At 42.2% G+C, this 24,625-nt stretch overlaps 1 protein-coding gene across 4 annotated transcripts in view; it reads right to left on the bottom strand.

Moving 5' to 3' along the window:
- Nucleotides 1–1,038: 1,038 nt before the first annotated feature.
- The window catches only part of PDPK1 (3-phosphoinositide dependent protein kinase 1), a 62,125-nt gene continuing 38,538 nt past the window's right edge, over nucleotides 1,039–24,625 (bottom strand). For 3 of the 4 annotated variants that reach the window (XM_063315208.1, XM_063315211.1, XM_063315209.1), the window contains exons 10-14: nucleotides 17,054–17,227; nucleotides 15,695–15,912; nucleotides 14,701–14,758; nucleotides 2,703–2,855; nucleotides 1,039–2,308 (exon numbers count right to left, since the gene is read on the bottom strand). In XM_063315208.1, coding sequence (XP_063171278.1) covers nucleotides 2,201–2,308; nucleotides 2,703–2,855; nucleotides 14,701–14,758; nucleotides 15,695–15,912; nucleotides 17,054–17,227 — 711 coding nt within the window. In that variant the 3' untranslated portion in view covers nucleotides 1,039–2,200. Of the gene's footprint in view, nucleotides 2,309–2,702; nucleotides 2,856–6,473; nucleotides 7,025–14,700; nucleotides 14,759–15,694; nucleotides 15,913–17,053; nucleotides 17,228–24,625 lie in introns of those variants that run through there. The other variant, XM_063315212.1, reaches the window with a different exon arrangement.

Raw genomic sequence — 24,625 nt, 5'->3', positions numbered from 1 at the left:
AATGCCAGGGTATTTTCATGAACAGCAGGCAAGTGCTGTGCTTACATGAGGTCCAAAGCACATCTTCTAAATCATTTTTGAAGTAAGGCCAGCATTACCAGACTGGGAAATTTCAGTTCTGTCCACCCCTGGATTTTTTTTCAAATTCCTTCCAAAGTGGTATAGAAGTGAACTGAATTTTATCCAGCCCCAAACTTGTCCAATGCCCCAGGGTGTTCCTGGTTCCTTCAGTGATTGAGATAAAGAAATGAACTGTTCAAACTTATCAACAATGTGCAAGTCCAGTTGGAGTGTTATCCCCCACCCCATTCCACCATGCAATATAATGACACAAAGGAAACTCAACCTTTTTGTTGTTAGTTGCCATCGAGTCGTTTACAACTCATGGTGACCCTATGTATAACAGAATGAAATGCTGTTTGCTCTCAACCCGATGCTCCCTAAATCCCGAACTGACAGGATTGTCAGTAGAATCATGTTCAACCCATGTGTATCTATCAAAGTGAATATTTGTAGCTCAGGGTAGCACTGAAGATGTTGCCTAGTCTGGCAATGAAACATCTGCAAGAAAACAACAAGGCTCAGAGAGCACCAAGGACTCCATGTGTATCTGACTGCATTCAGCTTTACCAGGAAAAAAAGACTACCACCAGCATCCAGGAGAGCAAAATAAAGGACATCTCTCATTGTCCAAAGTACTTCTACAACAGAATAGCCCCAGACCCAGAATTTAATGTCTTTGCCATGGCAAACTTCCATGTGGACTCCTATCAAAAGAGGTTGCTTCTGTGCTACACAAGAAGTATCACTTTGAACAAGGGCATTAAAACCTTATGCACTCATAATCTGTTAGATTAGAAAAAGCCAAAGTTGTGATCTCTTGCTCAAATTCCTATAAAAAGGCATTATTCTCAGCATGTAAATGAGAAGGGAATAGAAATGGGGGTGGATACACCGTTATTAGGTCAAGAACCTGCCCTGCACAAAATGAAGGATGCTTACGCTGAGAAAGCAATACCTCACCTACATTACAAGAAATGTTTGAGCATGACATTTTAATTGGAAAAAGACAAAAGAACAATATGAAACATATGATAGATATGACTCAAGTACCATACATTTCCCCCTCCTTTGTATCAACATTTTTACATGAACACAACAATTAGTCCAATTAATAGAGGGGCTTAAATATATTTAAATCATGTAAAATATTTTCAAAGTTGCTAAAAGGTACAATGCTTGGCCAATGAACAATACAGGAATATTTGTACACCTCATTATACAAAGAGACAACAAATCAAGTCATCAGTCGTACAACAGCATTTCTTCTGTTTGGCCTTCCCTCCACACAAAAAGGTTAGCCCCTACAACCCTTTGCCCCTGCCAGATCTTGGAAAGAAAACGGTTTGCTCCCTCTTCTGAAAAAGTGAAGAGTCTATTTATTACGTCAATATGATTTTGTACTAACTAGTTCACCTTTTAGTATTAGTTAAAAGCATGCTGGTAACTTTTTATGCTCAGTTAAACAGGTAAATGCATCAAATTAAAAACCCATGTTTTAAAAATGTCTGATACTAGAATGCCAGGATTTCAAGTGTCATGTTCACCATTCCTCTCACTTTCCACTTGTGCCGGAGTGCATCTTGAGGGCAGGTAGGCAGGCAATTAGAAGTACCATCCTTGGAGATCCTGCAACTGGACACAACCTGGAGAATTTTGTGGGTTTGTACCCAGCATGATGACAAGTGCTGGATACCAAAGAACCAACGATCAGAAAGGAAAGTGATGGCAGCAGCATCAAGGGTGGCAACTTCTCATGAAGAGAGATTTCCAAGCTCCCCAAAACACAGTTGCATGATAAATCAGAAGATCACAGTAATAATCCAGCCCCACATGATCTGGGCTTGGTTATCTTAACTGGTCTACAGCAAAGCCAGCAATGCAAACTCCACTCACTGCAGCAGAAGCCAATGTAGTCAATGTCAGCAGAAAGTGGGTGTGGGGTGGTGGTGTAGAAGCTCCACCAGAAGCACAAAAGCAAGCAAAGCAACCCTGAATTCCACTGGCTGGGCTTTTCCTCAGAAAAAGAACTAGTTCTGGCCCTGGAGCTGGATGTGGGCTGGGCTCGGAAGAGTCCTCCATCTGGGAGCACGTGGCACTCTAGCAGCAAAGGAGTGAGATGGGGCATTGAGGGACAGTCTCATTTCGCAGCATTCTGGTGATATCTGTGTCGCCAAACCTCTTGTATCTTTTTGCACCATTTATGAGCATTCCCACTTGGGTCCATCAGGTAGTATGTCCTGTTAGGCTGTAAGTAAACAATGTTTAGTGCCCATTCATTTCAGCAGCCAGTTAATACACTGCCAGCAGCACGTTTGGCTTTAGGCATGATGAACTCTGTGCAAGTCTCCATCCAACTGGAACTTCCCCTGCTACACATAATAGACTATCCCAAGGTAAATTCATAGGACTGCTTACTATTCTCTGCTGCCCAAAATAGGGAATAGCTGCACAAACTAACCTCAGAGTTACTGGCATTTGGGTCCATTTTTTTCCTAATTAGGGATTTCTCACAGCTCCTATTCTTCTCAGAATATGCTAACAGTGGACCCCCCCCCCCCAAATCATTTGGAAGAGCATCACAGCACAGAATTAGCAATAAAACCAGAACTCCACTTGAACTGGCTGGGAAGGTCACTTACTGTGTGAACAAAAAAGGTCTTGAAGTTCTTTGCTTCTGGTCGGAGTTCCAGCGACCATGGAATCTCCCCTTTGAGAACTTTGTTGACAGGATCAACGTAGTACAAATGTGGCCCTTCAGTGAGCAGAAGCTGTCGCCGGCGTGCAAACAGCCCCTGTGGAGAAGTACATGGCACCCAGAACTGATTAAAGGCTTTAAAGAATAAATCAATACATAGAGTTCTACACGATACCACTTGGGGCCTTACATTCTAGTTCCAGAAAATGAAGGGATCACAAAATCCTATTTTTATGTCACAACTACTATAACCAATTCCTCAAGGAGGAAAGAGAGGCAATTTAAGGCTTTCCAAAAAGCAGAGGCTGAACATTAAGGTGGATAAAGCAGAAAGGTGGACAAAAGGTAGACAAATCAGAAAAAGTTAACTCTGCCTGCTCTGGTTAGGGTTAGGGTAAGACTTTTTTGTCTCAAGAAGAGGCCCTCCCTTCAGGGCATGCAATGACTTCAGCTCAGGATTGTTCAACTTGTTTAGCAGAACAGCATCAACACAAACCTTGCCACTAGCAAGAACACCAGGAAAACGGGAGAGTCAGCAAACACAGTGATGTCATAAACAAGTTCACTTTGGCTCATTTGAGCTGCTTCTACCCTTGGGTCACCTGAGACTGCTGAATCCATCTTTCCATGACCAGAAAGGTACTTCAGAGTTAGTCAAACTACCAAAGATGGCGCCAATAGGAAAGTGCAATATTCCCAGGGGCGGTGGAGACTAAAGTACTCTCTGTAGCACCGTGTGCTTGAAAGGCAAACTTGACTATCTTACAATGCCTGAGAAATGTAGATTGCTGTGGCCAAATTGCTAGTGGGACTCCTCCTGCTCTTGGCTAGGTGAGCTCTTTCCCCCATCCCATCTAATCATGGGGGCTCGAGGACCTCATCTCCCCAGGTTTCCTGTGCTGTAGGAGACCAATTGGCTACTGGCCACCATCTAGAATACTATAGATTAATTTATGCCATGTTCATTCTCTAGGGCAGGCATGTCCAACCCGCGGGCCGCATGCAGCCCAGAACAGCTAGTAATGCGGCCCCAAAAAATCAGAAACTTTTAACGTTATTTTGCAATTTTTTTCGTGACTTGATCACGTGGTGCTCGAGCACGGACTGTGTAGGTAGAAACAACGGAACCCTGTGTTGGGGAGGGGGCAGTGCAGTGTTAACACCGCCACCACCTCCTACAAACGTCAGCTTGTGGCAACTCGGTGTTATATATATTTCAACCTACCTACACATGTTCTGTGATGACAAGCATTTATTGTTATTATTAAGTAGACATGTAAGTCTTTTTATTTGATTATTAAACTTTGCTTTGTTTATTTGCCTAACCTAACAATTTACAATTGGCTTGTTGTGTTATTTCTTAAAAAATATATTTATTCCTAAATAAATTTATTCCAGCATGGCTTCAACATCGTTTCAACAGAAAACAGAACCCAAAAAAGAAAATAAAAAAAGGAAAATTGCAGATGAAGGAAGAGTATTCAACGAAAAATGGACAGATGAGTACTTTTTTGTCGAGACAAATGCTAAGGCACTATGCTTAATTTGTAGGGAAAATATGTCAGTTTTCAAAGACTACAATTTGAAAAGGCATTATATGGAAAATCATGCTGCCAAATTCGAAGCGTATCAAGGAATTTGTCATAAAGACAAATTAGCGGAACTGAAAAAAAATCTGCCATCTCAACAATTTTTTTTAAAAAGTCACAACTTAAAAGGACTCTATTATAAAAGCTAGTTATTTGGTAGTAAATCTGATTGCAAAAAATTCAAAACCATTTACCGATGGTGAATTTATTAAGCAATGTATGGAAAGCATGGCAGATATAATTTGTCCTGATAAAAAAAGCAACTTTTCTAAAATCAGTTTGTCTCACCAGACTACAGCCAGGCGAATTGAAGAAATAAGGAAATCTTTTGAAAGAGGTCTGAAGAGTAAAGCTGCTAATTTCAAATTTTATGCTTTGGCAATGGATGAAAGTACTGATGCTACAGATACGGCTCAACTTGCCATTTTTACTAGAGGTATTGATAACGGATATAATGTCACTGAAGAAATGGCTTCTTTGGTGCCATTAAAAGACACAACTAAATCTCTTGATTTGTACGAAGCAGTAAAAATGACATTAAAGCGATCTTCTTTAACCGTTGTCAACATATCTGGTATTTCTACTGATGGCGCCCCAGCGATGGTTGGTAAAAGTGAGGGACTTACAAAATTGATAGAAGACGATGCAAGTGCCGCCGGCAACTCACGTTTGACGAAGTATCACTGCATTCTACATCAAGAAAATTTATGCACGAAAGCTTTAAAAATGGATAATGCCATGCAAATTGTCATCAAAGCAGTAACTTCCTACGGGCCAAGGGATTGAATCATCGCCAATTCCAGGAGTTCCTTAAAAGCATGGATGCTGATTACGGGGACATCATTTACTTTTCGGAAGTACGGTGACTAAGTCGGGGTAAAATGCTGAAAAGATTTTACGATTTGCAAAATGAAATCAAGTCGTTTATGGAATCAAAAAGAAAATTTATGCCAGAACTTGAAGATGAAAAATGGCTCACATATTTAGTATTTTTGGTGGATTTGACCGCTCATTTAAATGAGTTAAACATGTGTCTTCAAGGTGAAAACCAACTTATCACTGCAATGTTTCAAACCATAACAGCGTTTGAAATGAAACTTAAAGTACGGCAAGCTCAAGTTATGGAAAATAATTTTATACATTTTAATACATTGACTAAACACAGTCCTGTGAACAGTGAGAAATATGCAGCCTTGCTTTTCAGTTTGATGCAGGAATTTGAGAACAGGTTTCAAGATTTCTGGAAAAATCATCAATATTGTGGTATATTTTCGACTCCATTTTCAGTCGACATAACTACATTACCTCTGGATTTTCAAAGGGAACGCACAGAGTTGCGATCAGACATTCAGCTCAAAGAAAAATGTGATCATGTCTCTCTACTGGACTTTCATAAGCCCTATCTTCCCAGAGAAAAATATCCCTCGCTTCACAGTCACGTCTTATTCATGACATCGCTTTTTGGCAGCACGTACATTTGTGAGCAACTATTTTCAAGGATGAAGCACGCGAAGAGTAAAATTAGAATTAAAATTTCTGACGAGCACCTTGAGAACTCACTGAGAATTGCAACCACTTTCATTGAACCAGGCACTGATGCATTAGTTTCACAAAAACAAGGTCAAATATCCCGCTAGTTTTAAGTGCCCTTTTTTTAACTTTTATAATAAAAAATATAAAAATAAATAAAGTTTTATTACTTATATACATTAACTATATATTTTATGTGTGGCCCAAGACAATCCCTCTTCACTCAGTGTGGCCCAGGAAAGCCAAAAGGTTGGACACCTCTGCCCTACAAGTATTGGATATATCATCCCCATCCACCAAATTGTTTCTTTAATGGTGCAGAATAGAGGGATTACCTGCTGCGTCTATCTGCCGCTGCTGTGTACACAAAAGGGTAGGCTTGGAACAAACAAAGGCCCCTCCCCATGGGACCATGCATGCTAAGCACCCACAGTGTTATAGTGACTCTGGAAAAGTCTGTGCTTTTGAAGCAGACAATGTAGATCCTTGTGGTTAAGCCCTCTGCCCTTTTACCCCTTGCTCGTTTTCATCTTTCTCCCTGCTTTTGCCTGCCTTTGGTCCTGTTTTTGCTGAGCTTTAATAAACAACCATCAGGCTCTGTTTGAAAGCGTGTGCTCTAATTACAGGGACTGATTAGGAGTGTGCTGGGTGCAAACCAAAGTAGAAACTACCCACAGGAATTTTCCAACAATAAGGATTTGGGCAGAAATCGGGGGGGGGGGGATGACTCTAGCACTTGGTGGAATTTGGAATTAAACTTGGACATAGTGAAGCAAGGATCCAGTTTAGCCCCACTTCACTTGCCAGAGTTCATTATCTCACAGAAAAAGACCCTAATTCTCTGATCACTGCCCCCAAGCCAACAGATTAGGGCTACCAAAAAGGTGGTCTGTCTCCCAGTTCAGGACGTTAATAGGAATCTGACGGGAGCAATCATTAGCCCCCAAGCAGGTTTCTCCGGAAGCTATCAGCACCTAGTTTTTTCAGAAAGCCTTAGGAAGAGATGATGAGAACCCTCCAGCTCCAGGATTGGCAGCTGTGGCTGTTCCATGTTTTGCTTTGGTTACGGTTTGTGATAGTTTCCACTTTAGTGTTTTTTTTCCTCTGTAAGCTGCTTTGAATGTTCTTGGATTGAGCAGCATGTAAACTGTGGCAAATGAGAAGAAATAAAATAAGAACCAATGACCATCTCATGAAGGGAAATGGAGGTGAAAGGAAGCTTGCCTTTGAAGCAGTGGTGCACGTGAAGGTAGCCAGAGATGCCCCCACACCTGTCCAAGAGGAAGCGCCCAAGGGGGCTCTGCCTGCAAATGCAGCTTCTAGTCTACTCCCCAGATCTGCTGGTAGGAATCTTGATAATTCAGAGAGCCTTGCTGCTGCGGCCACGAATCCCTGTCTTTTGCACCACTGTTCAAAGACACATCAGGTCAGTTGACAGATCAACTGGCCAGACAGCAGAATGCTTTTCCTCCCAGGCCTGCAAGGCTGGAATCCAGGTGTAGTTCCCCTCCAACTTCTAGGCACAAAGCCACAACCAGTCTGATCCAGGTGAAGAATCAGGCCTTGAGACAAGAAATCTGGGGATTTCTGGGGAGCTTCTTGCACATCTCTGCTAGGGTAGAGAGAACCATGGTCTCTTGGACCAAAATGGAGTACTCCAATTGCTTATACCTTGAACATCTTTACTTTGCATACTGCTTTGGATAATATCAATAGAAAAGCACAGGAGTGACCTTCCAGCCATTGTGCCAGCAGAGCATTAATCCTCTCTGCCCTGTTGCCTAGAAATCAGAAGTGCCTCAATTGTGTATTCTCCACTGTTGTGAATATGTTGACTGAATGGGATACCTATCTTGTGGAGATCTGGCAAAAAAAACTCTGAACGTAGGACCTATTTTCTCAGAGACAAACTATGAAGACTCAGCCAGTCAGACTCCTTGATCTGATTCTTTGGTAGTAATATTGTCCATTTGCACCAGCAGCTCCTTGCCCACTCACCTGGTACAAGCCTGCTGCACAGCCCTCCACTCCAGTGGAGTGACAGGTAATGTCAACATGTGAAAGGGCTGGAATCCCTGCACTTCACTATTCTTGAAGTGAGGTCCCCATCCCACTGGCATCTGTGTCACCTGAACAGCTCTCTGAGTAATTTTGGCTATGCCCCATTGTTTGGCATTAACCAACAATGCCATGACTGAGCATCCTGGCTTGGCAGGTGGGATCTGCTGGTTATCTGGCCTGGAGTGGGAGAAGGAGCCACCACTGGAGCAGTCTGGAGTGGAAATGGGCCCACGGAAGTGAGCCAGAGATGCCACCATCACCTCCTGTAATCTTGTCCATGATACAAAGATCAGCCTCTTGGACGCCAAGGTCTCTTACGGCATCCTGAAGCTTGAGGACACATTCCTTTCCTCTGCTGACAGTGAATCAGGATCTGAGATCACAAAACTGTTTCCAAAGACACTGACTCATCAGGTGGAGGCTGCTCATTACTCTCTCCATAGGATAAACAGAGGATCCAGATAAACACGAAGATCAGAAGTCGTCTGAACAAGGGCTTGCACTGTTGATATTTATTCCCCGTCCTGAAAGTTCAGCCATCTGAGATTCAGGATTACCTTTCAAGTTCCATTCTTCGGTACCCTAAACAAATCGTAAACATGCTGGGGAAAACCCTTCTGTACAAAAACATTCCCTATCACACCAATATTGGTTTTCAAAGGGGGATGGAAGGAACCCATCACTTTCTTCTCATCACCAAACTCTCAAATGCCCTCACTTAATGTGCCAACACTTTTGCCATCACCTGCACAACTGGGAGGTGGAGGGCATCAATCTGAGGGACATTCTTCTTAAGTCTTGCTTGCCTGTTAGCAGGGAATCTTTGCAGACAGGGCTGGGAACTCCAGTGGTTGTTTAAAATAATTGAATATAAGGCTTGGAAGGGACCTTTGTATCATAATCCAGCCCACATTTTATCATCTTCTCTACTAGAATCTCAAGGAAAACTTTCTGAAGACAATGTACGCTATGTACACTGCACTTTCACGTTTACCTAAAATGGTCACTTTATTAAATATATATATATATTTAGATTGGTTTGGCATTACTTGTTCTTGATCAACATTCACAAACTGACTACTTGAAAATTACTATCATATCTCATTTCAGTTGTCTTTCCTGCAGGCTAAACATATCCAGATCCTTTAACCATTTCTTATAAGGCTTCGTTTCAGACCCTTCACTATTTTGATAGTGCTCCTCTGAATCTACTCCAATTTGTACGAGTTTTTTTTTTTAACTGTGGTGCCCAGAACTGGACACAAAATTCCAAATGGGGTCTGATCAGTCCTGGAGACTTAAATCTATACCTGGTAGCTGGGGACTACCAAACCATTCCATTACTCACCTGGATTATCCCTCCTTGTATCAATTGTTCTGCTTAGGTCCATTTGAAAAAGTTCCCCTTTGGGGACAAGACCAAAGCAAGGAGGAGTTGTGGAGCTCTGCTCTTTCTCTCCATCATCTTTCTATCCTAACAACTTCTCCAGCAATGGCTCTACATCTTTTTTTCGTTTTTGTACTGGTATAACTAAAAAAGCCCTTTCTGTTGCTTTTAGTTTCCCTTTCTCACACAGGTACCTTTTGTATATTGGCCTTTCTGACTTTCTCTCTGCTGATAGTAACTACTTACTAGTATACTTCCTTAATGATCTTCCACGTCCCTTTTAACTTTTAGCTCAGTTGAAAGCTCCTTACATGTTCAGAAATTTCCCAAACTGCCCCTGCCAATTTTTCTTTCTCAGAGGGTCTTTCTTTTAAAAAGGGTCAGAGTACAGTCTCTGTACTGAAAGATGAAGACAGGGCTGAGGACAATGATTTCTTTTTAGCTTTATTCTCTATTTGGTCCTCAAATGGGGGAGGGAGGCTAGGAGGGTGAAAGGGGCTTAGCTGTGAAGTAGGCTTCTGATTGATAGTTTACCTCCCAACGTTTGAGCCACAAGATCTGCCATGTCATCATACCAAGGCCTTGTATCTGGCTGCAAACTGTAACCAGTCCATTGATGTGTCTGCTATTCTGCTCCTGTGACTAGTTTAAGTATCCCTTCTCTTAGGCTTCTATCTGAACTTCTGCGGGGAATTCTCACGTCCATATTCCTAAGCTTGGGTGATGACCCTTGCCTTGATCCCTGCTGCTGCTCCTTTGTGGATCTGTGTCAGTGCTCCATCCTCTTTACATTCTGTTGGATCTGTGGGCACCTCTCCTCCCTCTCTTGGGGCAACTGCTATAGAAATCAGAGTAACCTAGAGCTAGCATTCCATGATGTCCTTGGAAAGGCAATGCAGCATGTTCACCAGTGTGAAGGATGCCCTTGGCTGTTTCTGCTCAATTCTTGAATATCTCTGTTCAGAAATGGCATTCCAAGGTCCACCTTGGAAACAGAAGGGAACACCTCAGGAACACCATGCAGTTCCTTGTAGAGTTGCTAGGGCCTAGCTTCAAGTTGAGTGCCTGAAGTTACTTTTTAAGTATCCCTGAAAATAGGCAAGCATTAAGCAATCTCTGATATAAAAGTGCAGTCTGTGCAAAATTACCATCTGAAAGCTGGCCTTCCTCTTGGTCTGAATATCATGAGGAATGTGCCTTGATTGTCTTGCAGGACTCCCTCTTTCACTTCCTCAGAGTATATGAGGATTCCACGTAGTACTCTGAGAGCCAAGGAGCATGAGGTGCTCTTTTGTCCCTTCTCTGAGACTGCTGTGAATTCATCTCCTTCCCATGTCACTTTTCCTCTTGCCTTTTTTACTTTTTCCCGTGAACATAAAGAGGATCACAAGAAGGTGGAGGTTGGGGAAAAGTAGGAATCACTTGATGAGGTTCTGGGGGTACAGGACTGGTTCCCTTTTCTTCTCACTTCTTTTAGAACAGCCTCTGTTCCCTCATAAGCTGGTTTAGCATTGTACGTAACTCAGCTTCAAAAATAACCTTGCTGAGGGAGAGGCAGGGCTGGAATGCCCATGTTCTGTCTGGATAGACTGGGTCCTGAACCACCTTGCTAGGCTGGCTCTTGTCTCTCCTGCTCTATCAGATTCACTTCCCCTCCTGTGATATACTTCCCATTTGGTAATCCTTGATTCTCCATTTAGAGAGGAGAGATCCAAATCATGTCCTCACCATGGCCTCAAGGGCTGGAATGGTGCTGTATCTCCTTGCTTGGCCTCCATGATGATCCCAGTTTTTAGAAGGTCTCTGCTCTTGATCCCTCGTCCATGGAGAGTGTTGGCTGTGTTGTGCAGGACCACTGCTGCCATGCTGCTCCAGTGCCTCTGGAAGTAATTGTTTCCTGGTTCCTCAGGAGAGCGGAGGGGAGACAATCTTCAGTCACAGCTATGGCCCGTTTTCAGTATACCAATCCACTGAACTGATGGTTGGTGGAGCTAAGACTGCCTTCTTAAAGGATAGGAAAAAGTCTTTAGCCTTCTATCTAGAATATGTATGTTAACCCTTTCCTGTTGGCTCCATCTTTGGTGATCCAAAATTACAAATCTTGTGGCCCTGTCTGGAAACAGATTCAATTGATTTAAAAAGGAAGGAAGGAAGGAAGGAAGGAAGGAAGGAAGGAAGGAAGGGAGAAAGAGAAAGAAAAAAACTGTACAGTTGCGCAGTGCTACCGATTTGATTCCAAAAGATGTTTCACGCTTTATGAGGGCACAAATATAGCACCTGTCTGCAATTTTTAAAACAGGCACCTCTTTCCTCAGGATTTTGCAGCATGTAGCTATAAGACCCAAATGCTTTAAAGGGTGTTCCAACTTCAAAACCACTTTCTCAAATTGAATCCAAAGCTGCGCACAGCCCTGAAAAATTGTTCTACATCAGGTATGGGGACATTTTTTGTCACCAGGGCTGAACTTTATTTTTCATTCAGCCTCAGAAGACTACAGGTTTATGGTTAGGATTGCCCTACTATGATGTCATTAAACTAGAGCTGCACCAACACTTTTGGCCACATATGGCAAGGGGCAGGTTCCCATAACACAGGTGCTCCAGCTTTCCCTCTCCTAGTAAGCCAGCAACACATCACTCAGGGTATCTGGAGCTGTCATGCTCCAGCTCCCTTCAATCAAACAATGCCATCTTTTGGGACCCCAAAGCTCTGCTGCTGCTCCTTCCCTCTAGAATACCATTCTCCCAGAGGCCCATTCAGCCCTGTCCCTGAACGTGTTTTGTGATCCTGAGTGATGACTGATGAGCCACTGCTGAAACTGAGTTCTTACTAAAAGCTGCCTTGAGTCTCTGATTTTGTGGGTATGTAATAAATTATTATTATTATTACTACTACTATTACCCAAGCATCTAAGTGCAACCAAAGCATAGTTTATATAGCTATTATCCATTTTTGCTTACAGTGCTTGCATTCACGAATGCTCCTAACCCATTTACATATCAAAAGGTCAACCCAAGAATCAATATGAAACTAATGCAGCTCTTTCAGGATTGGTTCTAGTTGCCTCCTAATCACATTGCAGTAGTGGCATTTTTCAAAGACTTTACCATCTAGAATTCATTAGACCAGCCTTTCTCAACCTTTTGACCCTGGAGGAACCCTTGAAATATTTTTCAGGCCTCGAACCCCCACACATTCAGGCTCAAATACAAGACAGAAGTTACAAAATTGTCTTTGTTGCATGGGTAGGCCTGTATTACAGGCATTCACAGTGTTCTTAAACGAAACATAAAGAATGAAACTTACATCTTTAATGTGAAGTTGCCTGAATTTGAAATAATTTTTTAAATAAATCATGATCTCCCAGGGAACCACTAGTGACCTCTTGTAGAACCTTAGGGGTCCATGAAACCCTGCATTAGACTATTAGAAGCAGCCAAAGCAAAGACTGGGTTTGCAGTGACAAGGAGCACAGTTCCACTCTTTCAAAAGTCGCCAGAACAAACTATCTATCCTGTTCCTAACTGTTCCATTTAAAACAGGGGTCCCCAACCCCCGGGCCATGGACCGGTACCAGTCCGTGGCCTGTTAGGAACCGGGCCACACAGCAGGAGGTGGGCAGTGGGCGAGCGAGTGAATTTACAGCCTGAGTCTTTACAGCCGCTCCCCATTGCTCGCATTACCGCCTGAGCTCTGCCTCCTGTCAGAGAAAGCAAGCCCATTGGCTGATATCTCCAAACGGCATGAAGAAAAAAGAATAAAAGGTCAAGAAAAAGAGAAAGAGCTTGAATCATCCCGAAACCATCCACCACCACCCCAGTCCATGGAAAAACTGTCTTCCGTGAAACTGGTCCCTGGTGCCAAAAAGGTTGGGAACCGCTGATTTAAAAGGCATTGGGATTACATGGCTAAGTCACAACATGGTTGTCCAGTTTTTGACTTAGCTCAGCCACTGCAGACTGTACACCATGGCAAGATGATCAAGTTGGCAGGAAAAGAAATTTTAAAAATCTAAAAGAAAACAAAGAACCCCAAATGGCAAAAATTGATTTTATGGTGCAAGGTCTGTCTATTCAGATCTTTTCAATCTACTTATCCTCCTCTAACTCTTTTCTCATCCAATAGCTCAGTTTTCTGCTTCTGATAGAAATGAATTCTCGATTGCTCATCTTAAAATTATTATAAATATGCTCCTCAAAATCTTTGGTTGCACCTCTTCTTGTCTGATAACTTACCAAGCATCACATTGCAAATCTCTTTGTTTTTCCTATATAGTTTATATCCAAAGTTGTCTATACCCCTTTCTACTAGGATTTCTCTGCACCTGCCATACCTATGTCCTCCTTGAAAACCAAGTATTACTAGTCCCCCCATTTTACAATGAGGGATTTGTATATGAACATAGGAATCCTTGTGCAGTATTCTGTACAAAATGCCTTCGGATTATGCATTTTGCCTTTTCATTCATTCATTCATTCATTCATTCAAGAGATTTATATGGCTGCCAAACTCCCTCATGGTGACTCCGGGTGGCTTACAAAAATAAAATCCCAAATACAAAACCCACTACACCAATACTTAAACTGAGTATCATGTTCTACTGTTGCTACAATAAAACATAATAGTTGTGCATAGACAGTCACCCTAACCCCAGAAAGCTTTTGCCAAACAGGATGATTTATAGTCCCTGTCAGCTTTTCCTCAGGGAACTATTTAAAAGTTATATTGCCATTTTCTGGTGCACCGGTAGTCTCGTTCAAACTGAGCTGGTCAATTTTGTGCACCCTGTTTTAGCCAAAAGAGGGTCCCCACATCTAACAGATCTAAACCCTCTGTCTCTTCCTTGCGCTGCCTATCTAGCCAGCTCTGTATGTTGAGCAGGCAGCCTTTCCCAAGTCCTTACTGTTCACCAAAAGGTAGAGTAACCCATGGCATGTTCCAGAGCCTCCTCATATCACTGGTGCAAACAGGCACTACAATCACTAACTCTGTTCCAATATTTCTATAACTTTACTATCTTTCCCCAGGCACGCAATTTACCATTATTATTTACACAAATCAATGTGTTTCCATTTCCAGTGATTAAACCACACAAGGCTGTGACCCTTGCTTAGTGTCACTCCCCAAGGATTCATCTTCACCTTTCCCTTTCAAGTGACCCTTTCCTTAACCAAAGCAGCCCTCGTTCTCCTTTGCAGCAGAGGAGCTGTTACCTTGACAGGGAGATGCTGATATTAATTTCCAAAAGCCTCCCTACTTTCTGTCCCCCTGGATTGAATATTCTGATACAGCTGGATTCCACTTTCATAACTTTTTTGGCTTCCTGCGCTTTGTTCCCAGAGAGCATTACAAGCAATAGGATCAAGCAACTTACCTTTCTCTTGTCTACTGGCCCCATTTTCAGTATTAAATTGTTTTCTACAAATTGGTGCCTAAAGAGAAAACATCACTGCATATTATTTCCATCATCCCATCTTCAAGCCACCTCAACTTGACTCATCAGACAGAGTACAACCCCTCTGAGAACCAGAAGAGGAACATCAGCATCTGGGGCAATGGCCAGAGTGGCCCATACCTTTTATGTAGCAATGTGTATCTTCAGACAAGCAGAGTGCCATGCTATCCAACACATCACACAATTTTCATGAGCCAAGAAAAAACAATCCTAACAACATTCACAAAGAACTGCCATTCTGAGTCAGAAATTGACTGGATTCCTAAAGTTTAATTAATTGAACTTTCTGAGTCCATCTCTTGTAAAACTGAGAATCACCTTCCTCACAACCAAGTAGACATGCATGGGTGTAAGTATTCAATTTTCTTTTTGGAATAACATTTGAAAGCAGAAGCTTCAAATCTGCTTATGTTTACCTCAGCCTCTTCATTCTGAAAGCTTGGAGTGCTTTAAAGCAAGGACGGGGAACTTGTGCCCCTCCGGTCAGACCATTACTTATAGTCTTCCAGATGGCTACAAGTTCCTTGATTTCTAGAGGAAGTTTCTTCTGCTTGCTAGAATACTGTGCAAAGATGCTTAGCGGTCTTAGACAACTGACAACTCCTAATAAAGTCTTGTCTTCTCTTTGTGCAAGAATAGCAGCAGATATTCCAAACCCACTGAATAAGTTTTCTCAGCTAGAGAAAATCCTTGCAGCGTTCAAAGAGAATCTCTTCCATGTGGTAGGAAGCAAGCCCTTCTTCCTTCAACCTGAGCAATTATTTCATTATGTTCATTCTCTCATCTCTCTCTGGTCTGATCTTAAATACTGTTTGTTTTTAACCTCATCCCCACTCTTCACTTCTCCAACACCCTCCTCTGCTCAAGAGACTAACTGGTTAGGAAGTTCTATGGGAAAAATATCTAGGCTTACCAAGGATTCCCACCAGCCTGTTTTGCCAACAGTAACCTTTTCTCCTCTTCAGAGAACTGGAGGTCCAGCTCAAAGGAATTGCTGTCAAGGTCGTGAATGTATTGCTCTATGTTGTTTCCAGAAGTCTGCAAGGGACACATTTCTGGGGAAGATAGTGACTGAGAAGAGGTTGAGCTGGAAACTTGCATGCAGCCAAACTGACTCAGAAGGTTGTCATACTACAAAATAAAAGTAAGAACTATTTAGCATTTTGCCTTTTAAAAACATTATCTGTGTACAGAGATGCTGAGGCAGATGACTGCAGGGCTAATACGGAGAGCTCTGCCTTTAGCTAAGGAACACCCCATGCTGCCTCTTTTCACGCTATCTGCTTAAGCAAAAGAAAGACTTTCACTGAAAGGAACTGTAAAACTGAAACTAGAACTGGAACTGCAAAATGTTCTGTGTGTGGACTATTCTGTGTAGAGAACAGCCGAATTGGGTGGTTTATGTCCAGAAAGAGAGCCAGTATGGTATAGTGGTTAAGGCATCAGGCTAGAAACCAGGAGGTCGTGAGTTCTAGTGCCGCCTTAGGTACGAAGCCAGCTGGGTGACCTTGGGCTAGTCCCTCCCTCTCAGCCCTAGGAGGAAGACCAGGGCAGACCTAAAATCTTGCCAAGAAAACTGCAGAGCAGTCCAGGCAGTTGCTAGGAGTCAACACTGACTCGAAGGCACCCCCCACCCAAACATATCTAGAAAATGTCTGCCTGGGCATGGACCCAGAACCCTTGTGCCAGGGTGAAAAATGTGGAAATAAGGCAAAACCAGAGGCAGCAGTGCATAGTGGCTAAGGGGAGATAAAGGGAAGGTACAGGGGAGATTAGAAGGAAGGGGTGGGGAGCTGGTCAGATACCCAGAAGCCGGAGGAGTAAGAAAAGTGCTGAGAATGTTGGCAGGTAGGAGAGGGGGGGAAGTGGAAAAAGGCACCAGCCTGGCCCTACTGACCCCTCCAGATTTTGCCTCCAATGAAGCCCAGAACTAGCACAATGTTCCAGGGTTCAGTTCAGCCACACTGTCATCCCACCCAGAAAGGCCCAAGTGATGTCTTTGTTTTATACCCAAAGCAAAACACATTTTTCACACCCCTGCTATTTACTCTCTTCAGGAATGAAAGGCCAGTCTTAGAGCATTTACTTTGGTCCATTATTCTCCAATAGATACAAAGGAGCACCCTCCTTGATGGAGACCATGGGGCAAACGTGAAGGCTGTGGAGAAGCAGTGGATGCACGATAGCTGATCCAGGCAATGACTCTGCAGAGGAAGTCAGCATTTCTCAGAATCTGATTAACCTTCATATCACCACCCGTGCTGGCACTTACGTTCCCATAGCAATCTTCATCATCTTCTGACATGGCAGGCAAGTAGGCAGTGAGCTTGGGCGGTGTTTGATGATGCAAATTTTCCCAGGTAATGAAATCAAAAAAGGGGTGGGCCTTCAGAGGTTCATAGCCTCCCATTTCTTCACATCCTAACCGTTTGGTAGCATCAAGAACCTAATTAAGAAAAGACAGTTACTTTTTCCCTGCAGACTGACAAACCACTCCAAAACTGCTCAGCTTCAGATGACATTGTATTTGGGAAGGGACCCAAATATCAATGAACAAAAACTTATTTGGCCACACATTTTGCATATAATGTAGCAGAATTTAGCTACATTTAGAGTATTGCAGTCATGAATATCTGAAAATAAAACTGTAAGTAAAACTGATCAGAATAGCTATAAATTTTGCTTAAATGTGGGGTTATCAGCTCTGCCAGCATAAAATGGGCAATATAATAAAATGTGTATCTTTCAATAGCCCCTTCACCACATGGGTAAAACGCAGGCATTTGGGTGGCTGAGTGGAGTCCCCTTTTGCTGTTTAATTATCATGTTCAGTCGCCATTTTATATTCTATATATTGGGTTGCTTTTTTAAAGGTGTGTAGGATTTGGAGGGGGGTGGTTTTTTTTTTGGCTTATTATTTATTTTTGTGGTGTGCTGCCCAGAGTCACGTTGTTTCAGTTGGGTGGGCTTGTAAATCCATTAAATAAACAAACAAATCCTTCACTCAGACGGGATACCCTTCTAGGACTGCAGTAGGAAAGGCATCAAATCCAGCCAAGGAGAGTGCCCTTCGATATTTAGGGACTGTAATCTGGCTTACTTATCAAGCAATTCTAAGGAGGATGAATGAGTTGGTCAAGAGTATATCCTCGGGAAGAGATGCCAGGTCTAATTGGTTATCAGTATCTTTAATCCTCTGCCTCAATATTACTATGGTACTGAATTGTTGGATTAATAGAAATCCAAGGAGCTATTGGATTTGCCTATTGCATTGAGCCAGGATGACTCACAGTTGTCAATAAGGATCTGAGATGTCAGACCTACAGAGGCAAGTATATTTTGGACCCATTTGTGAGAATGTATACCCAGGCATTGGCTTCAGTCCTACTGACGCCGGCCTTGTGAAGACCTGCATTTGAGACATAGCAGCAGACTTGAAATTTGGTCTGAACTCTTTCTAGAGGACCACAAGAACTATAGGGGCCTGAGGATGAAATAACAAGCTGAGTACACTCGGAGCTCAGCTGCAATGAATAAAGCTCCTTTAGTATAGAAAAATGATTACAATGCTGCTGCAGCTCTCTTCAGTAACAGCAGCTGTGTCAATTGATTATAACATCTTATCACATTTTTATAGATTATTATTATAAACCCAATCCCTGGGAAAATTTGAACATGCTGCATTATTCATAAAACAGTTGATTCAAATATTTCATAATGAGAATTAAAATGAAGGTTACATATTATAAATGTTATTCTATGGAAAATGTTTTTTCTTCTCCGACCAGCACTCTTTAGAAAAAGAACAGTCAGCTGTGAGCTTGCTAACTATAGAGCGCAAAGAGGAAGAGAGGAGTTTTGTAGGGGAGAAACAAACTGATCTCAGTCTCTGTTGAAATGTGGTGATGATGTCCCTGGTTCCTGTTATATTCATCTTTTTATCTGAAGAATGTGCTAATTACACATCTTTTAATTATAAGCTTCTCTCCTTGCTAGAGGAGAAGCTGAAAGGACCAGATCCTAGCGTTTCTTCTCCAATGTTCATTGGAGAAGGGGAAAAGCAGAGCGCTCTCTGCGAAGGTCAGCACAATGGGACCTCTGAGGAAAGAGCACAAAAAGTTACCAGAGCAGTGGAAGAAGACGCCAAAAGGCATCCCAATGGGAGAAGGAAATACTTTGAGACAGATGGCAGGAAAGAATGAACGAACCAGGAAGAGTTTTGTAACACCTGAGATAGTTCTATGATTGTAACCCTCCCAACAACAGAAAGAACTTTCATTGCCACAGGGAACAACAAAAACAGTCTTCTCCACTGTTATGCTACCCTGCTTAATGTACAACCACCTCCCTGCCTGAGCTGTTTGATACTGTGGCTGGATTGGCAGTAGAGTTCCCCAGATTTATGGTACTGAGAGACGTCGATTTGCCTTCCTTGAGCCTGGAATTGGAGGCAGCTTGGAAATTCATGGACACCATGACAGCAATACACCATACCCAGGTTATCAAGGGCTCAACTCACAAAGTGGCTCACATGCTACATCTAGTTTTGGTCTCACAATAGTAGCAATGTGATCTGGAGTTGGGGGATTTGTTTATTCATTTGAATTTATTAGAATTAAAGCTGCTTGATTCCAAAAAACGTTGGGTAGCTTACACTATAAAAAATAAAAACAAATAGTAAACGAGAAAAAAAAACCCTATCTGGACACAAATTCCAAACACTTCACAAAATACATCCAACAGGGGCTCAACAGCCTGGTTTTTAAAGACTTCTAGAACAACACTGGGCGGGAGCCACACGGACTTCTAGAGGGATGCTATTCCAGAAGGCATGCTTCCTGGATGCTGCTAGATGGAATCTGTAGTGCGCTAATTCTGCCTGATCTTACCAGATGGATAAAAACCATGGATTGGCAGTTCCTCAAATAACCAAGCCCTATGCCATGTAGGGCTTTATAGGTGATAACTAGCACCTGGAATTGCATCCAGCTCAATGGCAACAAGTGCAGCTTGCAGAGCAGTGAGGACACATGGGCATACTGACACATGCCCATCACTGCCAGCAGGGCCAGTTGTAACTTTCAAATGGTCTTCAAGGGCAGCCCTTTGTATAGCACATTGCAATAATCCAACCATTAGGTGATGAGGGCATAATGCCATCTCTGTAAAACGTTTGTCAACTTCTCTCATGATACCCTTGTAGACAAGGTGGATAAATACATGTTACAGCATAGTGTAATCCAGTTGATTTGCAGAGCCAGTTTGGTCTAGTGGTTAAGGCAACAGGCTAGAAACCAGAAGACTGAGAGTTCTACTCCCGCCTTAGGCGTGAAAGCCGGCTGGGTGACCTTGGGCCAGTCCCTCTCTCTCAGCCCAACTCACCTCACAGGGTTGTTGTTGTGGGGAAAATAAGAGGAGGAAGGAGTATTAAGTATGTTCGCCACCTTGAGATTTATAAAAAATAATAAAGGCCGGATAGAAGATAGATGGATGGATGAACAATCGCACCCAGAGTACGTGTACATGATACTGCATCAGCCTAGGGAATTACTTCTGAGAGCTCCATCCTCAGAGCTAAGCCACTCACTCTTTTATAAATGATTTAGGTGGCTAAACGGAAAGGATGCTTATTGATTTTTCAGATGCCACCAAGCTAGGGGTTGGCTAAAACCTTAGACAATAAAACAATTCAAAATGACCTTTATAGGACTGAACATTGGAACAAATCCTAACAGGATGATCTTCAAGAGTGACAAGTGTGAGGTTCTGAAATGGCATAAAAGCACTCTAAAAAAAAAAAAATTAAACGCATAGGTACAGGACTTGGGGTTTGGTCTGACATTAGCAGGTTTGGGAAGTACAACAGAGTCCTCCTGTCCTTGTAGTTCACCAGTTGAATGTAAGCAAGCAATGTGATGCAACTAAAAAAATCAATGCAATCTAGGGCCATATTAAAACTGCACTTTGAGGACCATGAAGAAGCTGGAGAGGGTTCAGAGGAATCTTGACTTGTACCATCAAGTTGATGTCGATTTAGTGACCACATAGATAGATTTCCTCCATGATGATCTGTTGTCAATCTGGTTTTCAGGTTCTCCAACCGTGCATTCATCTCCAGAGTAACTGAGTCTATCTACCTTGCTGCAGGTTCCTTCCACCTTTTCCACATTAGAGCCTTCTCTAGCCCTCCCAAGTCCTGCTATGCTGCCTCATTGTGACAGGGGTGTTCTCCTGGGAGGGATGAGCAAAGAATGTCGGGAGTGTAGGCCAAGAATATATATTCCCAGCAGGGTCACCCAAGGCATGAAGGTCATCCCAGCTGCCCAGGTAAAGTAAGAAGGCACCTATATTGAGCAGCAGTGATACAGTAAGATGCTGGAGGCAGAGGATCACTTTACTGACAATGGCAAAGGCATCAATTCATACTGTGCAGGAAAAGGCGATGGTAAACCACTTCTGTATTTTTACCAAGAAAACCACAAGGATAGAAAATATAAAATGATTGGCAATACAGTGCTGGATGATGGGCACCTCAGGTCAGATGGCACTCAACATGCTACTGAGGAAGAGCTGATTTCACATCCTAGCAAAATAATGCTTAGAATCATCCAATGCAGATTAGAGCCCAACATAGAAAAAGAGATGCCAGATGTTCAAGGCCAAGGAACACGAGACATTATTGCTGATAATTGTACTGGATAATTGAGAAAGCCAAAGAATACCACAAGGAAGTCAGTATGTGCTTCATCGCTTATAGAAAAGCCTTTGATTGTGTCCATCACATCTAGCTGTGGAAAGTGCTGAGAAAAGTAGAAATCCCAGAACATCTCATTGTCCTCATGAGAAACTTATAGACAGGTCAGGAAGCCACAATACGGACAGAACGTGGTGAAACAGACTGGCTCCAGGCTGGCAAAGGAGTGAGACAAGGCTGCGTACTCTCCCCTTATTTATGCAACACATTCGTGGAATATATGTTAAGGGAAGCTGGAGCCTACTTTGGACGCATTATGCAAAACCCTAACTCTTTGGATTGATCATGTGCCATCAAGTCATTTTTCAACTCCTAGCAACCACATAGATAGATTTTCTCCATGGCAATTTATCCCTAACCTGTTCTTTCAAGTCTCCCAACGGTGTACTCATCACCATTGTAACTGAGTCCATCCACCTTGCTGCTAGTTGTCCTCTCCCAGCATTAGAGCCTTTTCCAGAGAGCTGGGTCTTCACATAATGCATCCAAAGTAGGATAATTTGAGCCTGGTCATTTGTGCCTCAAGTGATAACTCTGGGTTGATTTGTTCAATGTCCATCAGTTTGTTTTCTTGGTTTTCCATGGTATTCTCAGGAGTCTTCTCTGATACCAAAGGTGTCAATACTCTTCCTATCCTGATTCTTTAAAGTCCAACTTTCGCTTCCATCGAGTGTCACAGGGAATACCATGACTTGCATGATTTTGATCTTTGTAGGCAGAGACACATACCAGCTTCTGAATATCTTTTCCAAGGCCTTCATGGCTGCTCTACCAAGTGCTAGTCTACAGCGTATTTCTTGACTGCTTGTTCCTTTACTGTTGATGGTTGATCCTAAAAGGCAGAAGCTCTCCACCACTTGCATATCTTCATTGCCAATTCTAAGGCTGGTGGTTCTACCTGCTGTCATTAGTTTGGTCTCTTTTTTTTTGGTTTAATTTTAGTCCCATTTTTTCACTGTGCTCTTTGACTTTTAGTACTAGGGCTTGCAGATCCTTCACATTTTTGGCTATCATAGTAGTGCCATCAGCATACTGCAGGTCATTGATGTTTCTTCCCCCAGTTTTAAAACCCCACTCATCTTCTTCCAATCCAACTTCCCCTTAATACTGTATATATTCTACATACAGGTTGAATAAATAATGGGAGAGTATACAGCCTTGTCTCACTCCTTTGGGAATCTGCAGCCAGTCTCTTTTGCTAAGTTCAGGAGTGTAGCTCCCTGATCTTTATATAGGTTTCATGTTACAATAATGAGATGTTCTGGGATTCCCATTTTTCTAAGCACATTCCACAGCTTGACTTGATTGACACAACTGAAGGCCTTTCTGTAATCAATGAAGCACGTACTGACTTTTTGGTCTTCTTTGGCTTTCACAATTATCCAGCGTGCATCAGCAATAATGTCTCATGTTCCTCGACCTTTCCTAAAGCCAACTGAAACATCTAGCATCTCCCTCTCCATGTAAGGCTGTGTTGGATGATCCTAAGCATTATTTTGCTAGCATGTGAAATTAAGGATATTGTATAATAATTTGCATACTCTGTTAAGTCTCCTTTCTTTGGTACTGGAATGGACAATAGATTGACCTCTTCCAATATGCTGGCCACTGTGTCCTTCTCCAGATTTGCTGGCATAGATTGATTAGAACCTTTACTGATTCATCTTCTGTTGCTTTCCATATTTCTGTGGATATTCTATCAGTTCCTGTACTGGTATTATCTAACTGGTAATAACTGGAGTGATCTAATTTCTTCTAAGATATCTTGGATGCTGACTTCTCTAATATGCAGTATTTCAGTATACTCCTTCCATGTTTGTTTGACCTCCTTTGAATCAGTATTTGTCCACTGACATCCTTTAACATACAATTCGTTGGAACTTCCTTCTGAGTTTGGAGATCTTTTGAAAGACTTTCCTTGGTTTTTCCATGTCTGCTTCTACCTTTAATGTCTTTACAGATGTTGTTGAAATACTGCTTCTTGTCTTCTCAAATAGCTCTCTGAAACTCTTTTGTTAAGTTCCTTCCTAAGTGTTTTGTCTTTCTCGGCAATTTCCAGAGTTTGTTCTGACATCCACTTTGCTCTCTCCTGTTTTTTTCGTATTTCACAGCCTCTTTTCACAACTCCTGAAAAGTTCATTCCACAGTTCCTCTGGTTCACTATCAATGAGGTTCAGGGCTTCAAAGCAATTCCTAATGTTCACCCTGAAAATGGTGGGTATATACTAAAGGTCATATTGTGGAAACAGGTTCATTTTCTTCTTTAGCTTAATTTGGAACTTGCACATGAGCAGTTCCATGGTCAGCACCTGGTCACATCTTTGATGCTATAACTGAGCAACTCCACCTTCTTTTAGCAGTAATATATCCATTTGATTTCTATGTACTCCATCTGGTGATTTCCATGTATACAAGTGTTGCTCTAGTTGTTTGAAGACAGCATTTGCAATGAAGAAATCACAAGTGGCAGAAAATGAGAATTTGTTCTCCTGCCTCATTTCAGTTTCCTAAGCTATACAATACAACTATATTTTCCTCCTTAATAATTCCAACTTTGGCATTCAAGGATGTTCTGTCAATTTCAATTGGACTTAATCAAGAAACTCATTAATCTCTTCTTCTGCATCAGCGATTGGAGCATAAACTTGAAAGATTGTCATATTAAAGGGTCTACAAAATAATTGATATTACTTGATCACTGATTGCATTGTAGCCAAGTACTCTTCTTCCTATACCATTCCTAACTATAAAGGAGCGCCGTTCCTTGTTTTTCATGTACTGAGAAGTAACAGAGGAATGTACTGGGATATTTAAGAGGACTGAAAATCAAGGCCTGTGAGGAACAGTTCCACAGTTAGGCAATTAGTCATGTATAGCTTGCAAAAAATAAATTAAGATATCAGAGAAGTCTACAGACTTCTGTGAAATGTTGTCATGTGCAAGAGGGGTGAACCTGTTCTCAGTTGAAAACAAGGGCAGAACAAGGATCAGCAGGTTGAAATTAAAAAAAAATATATCCAGGTTGAATATCTGGATGAATTTTCCAGTGCTTAGAAGTGTTAAACAGTGAAGCAATTTATCCAGAACAAG

The sequence above is a fragment of the Candoia aspera genome, chromosome 14 (assembly GCF_035149785.1).
Source record: "Candoia aspera isolate rCanAsp1 chromosome 14, rCanAsp1.hap2, whole genome shotgun sequence".
NCBI lineage: Eukaryota > Metazoa > Chordata > Lepidosauria > Squamata > Boidae > Candoia > Candoia aspera.
This window is presented reverse-complemented; position numbering and strand designations above follow the sequence as displayed.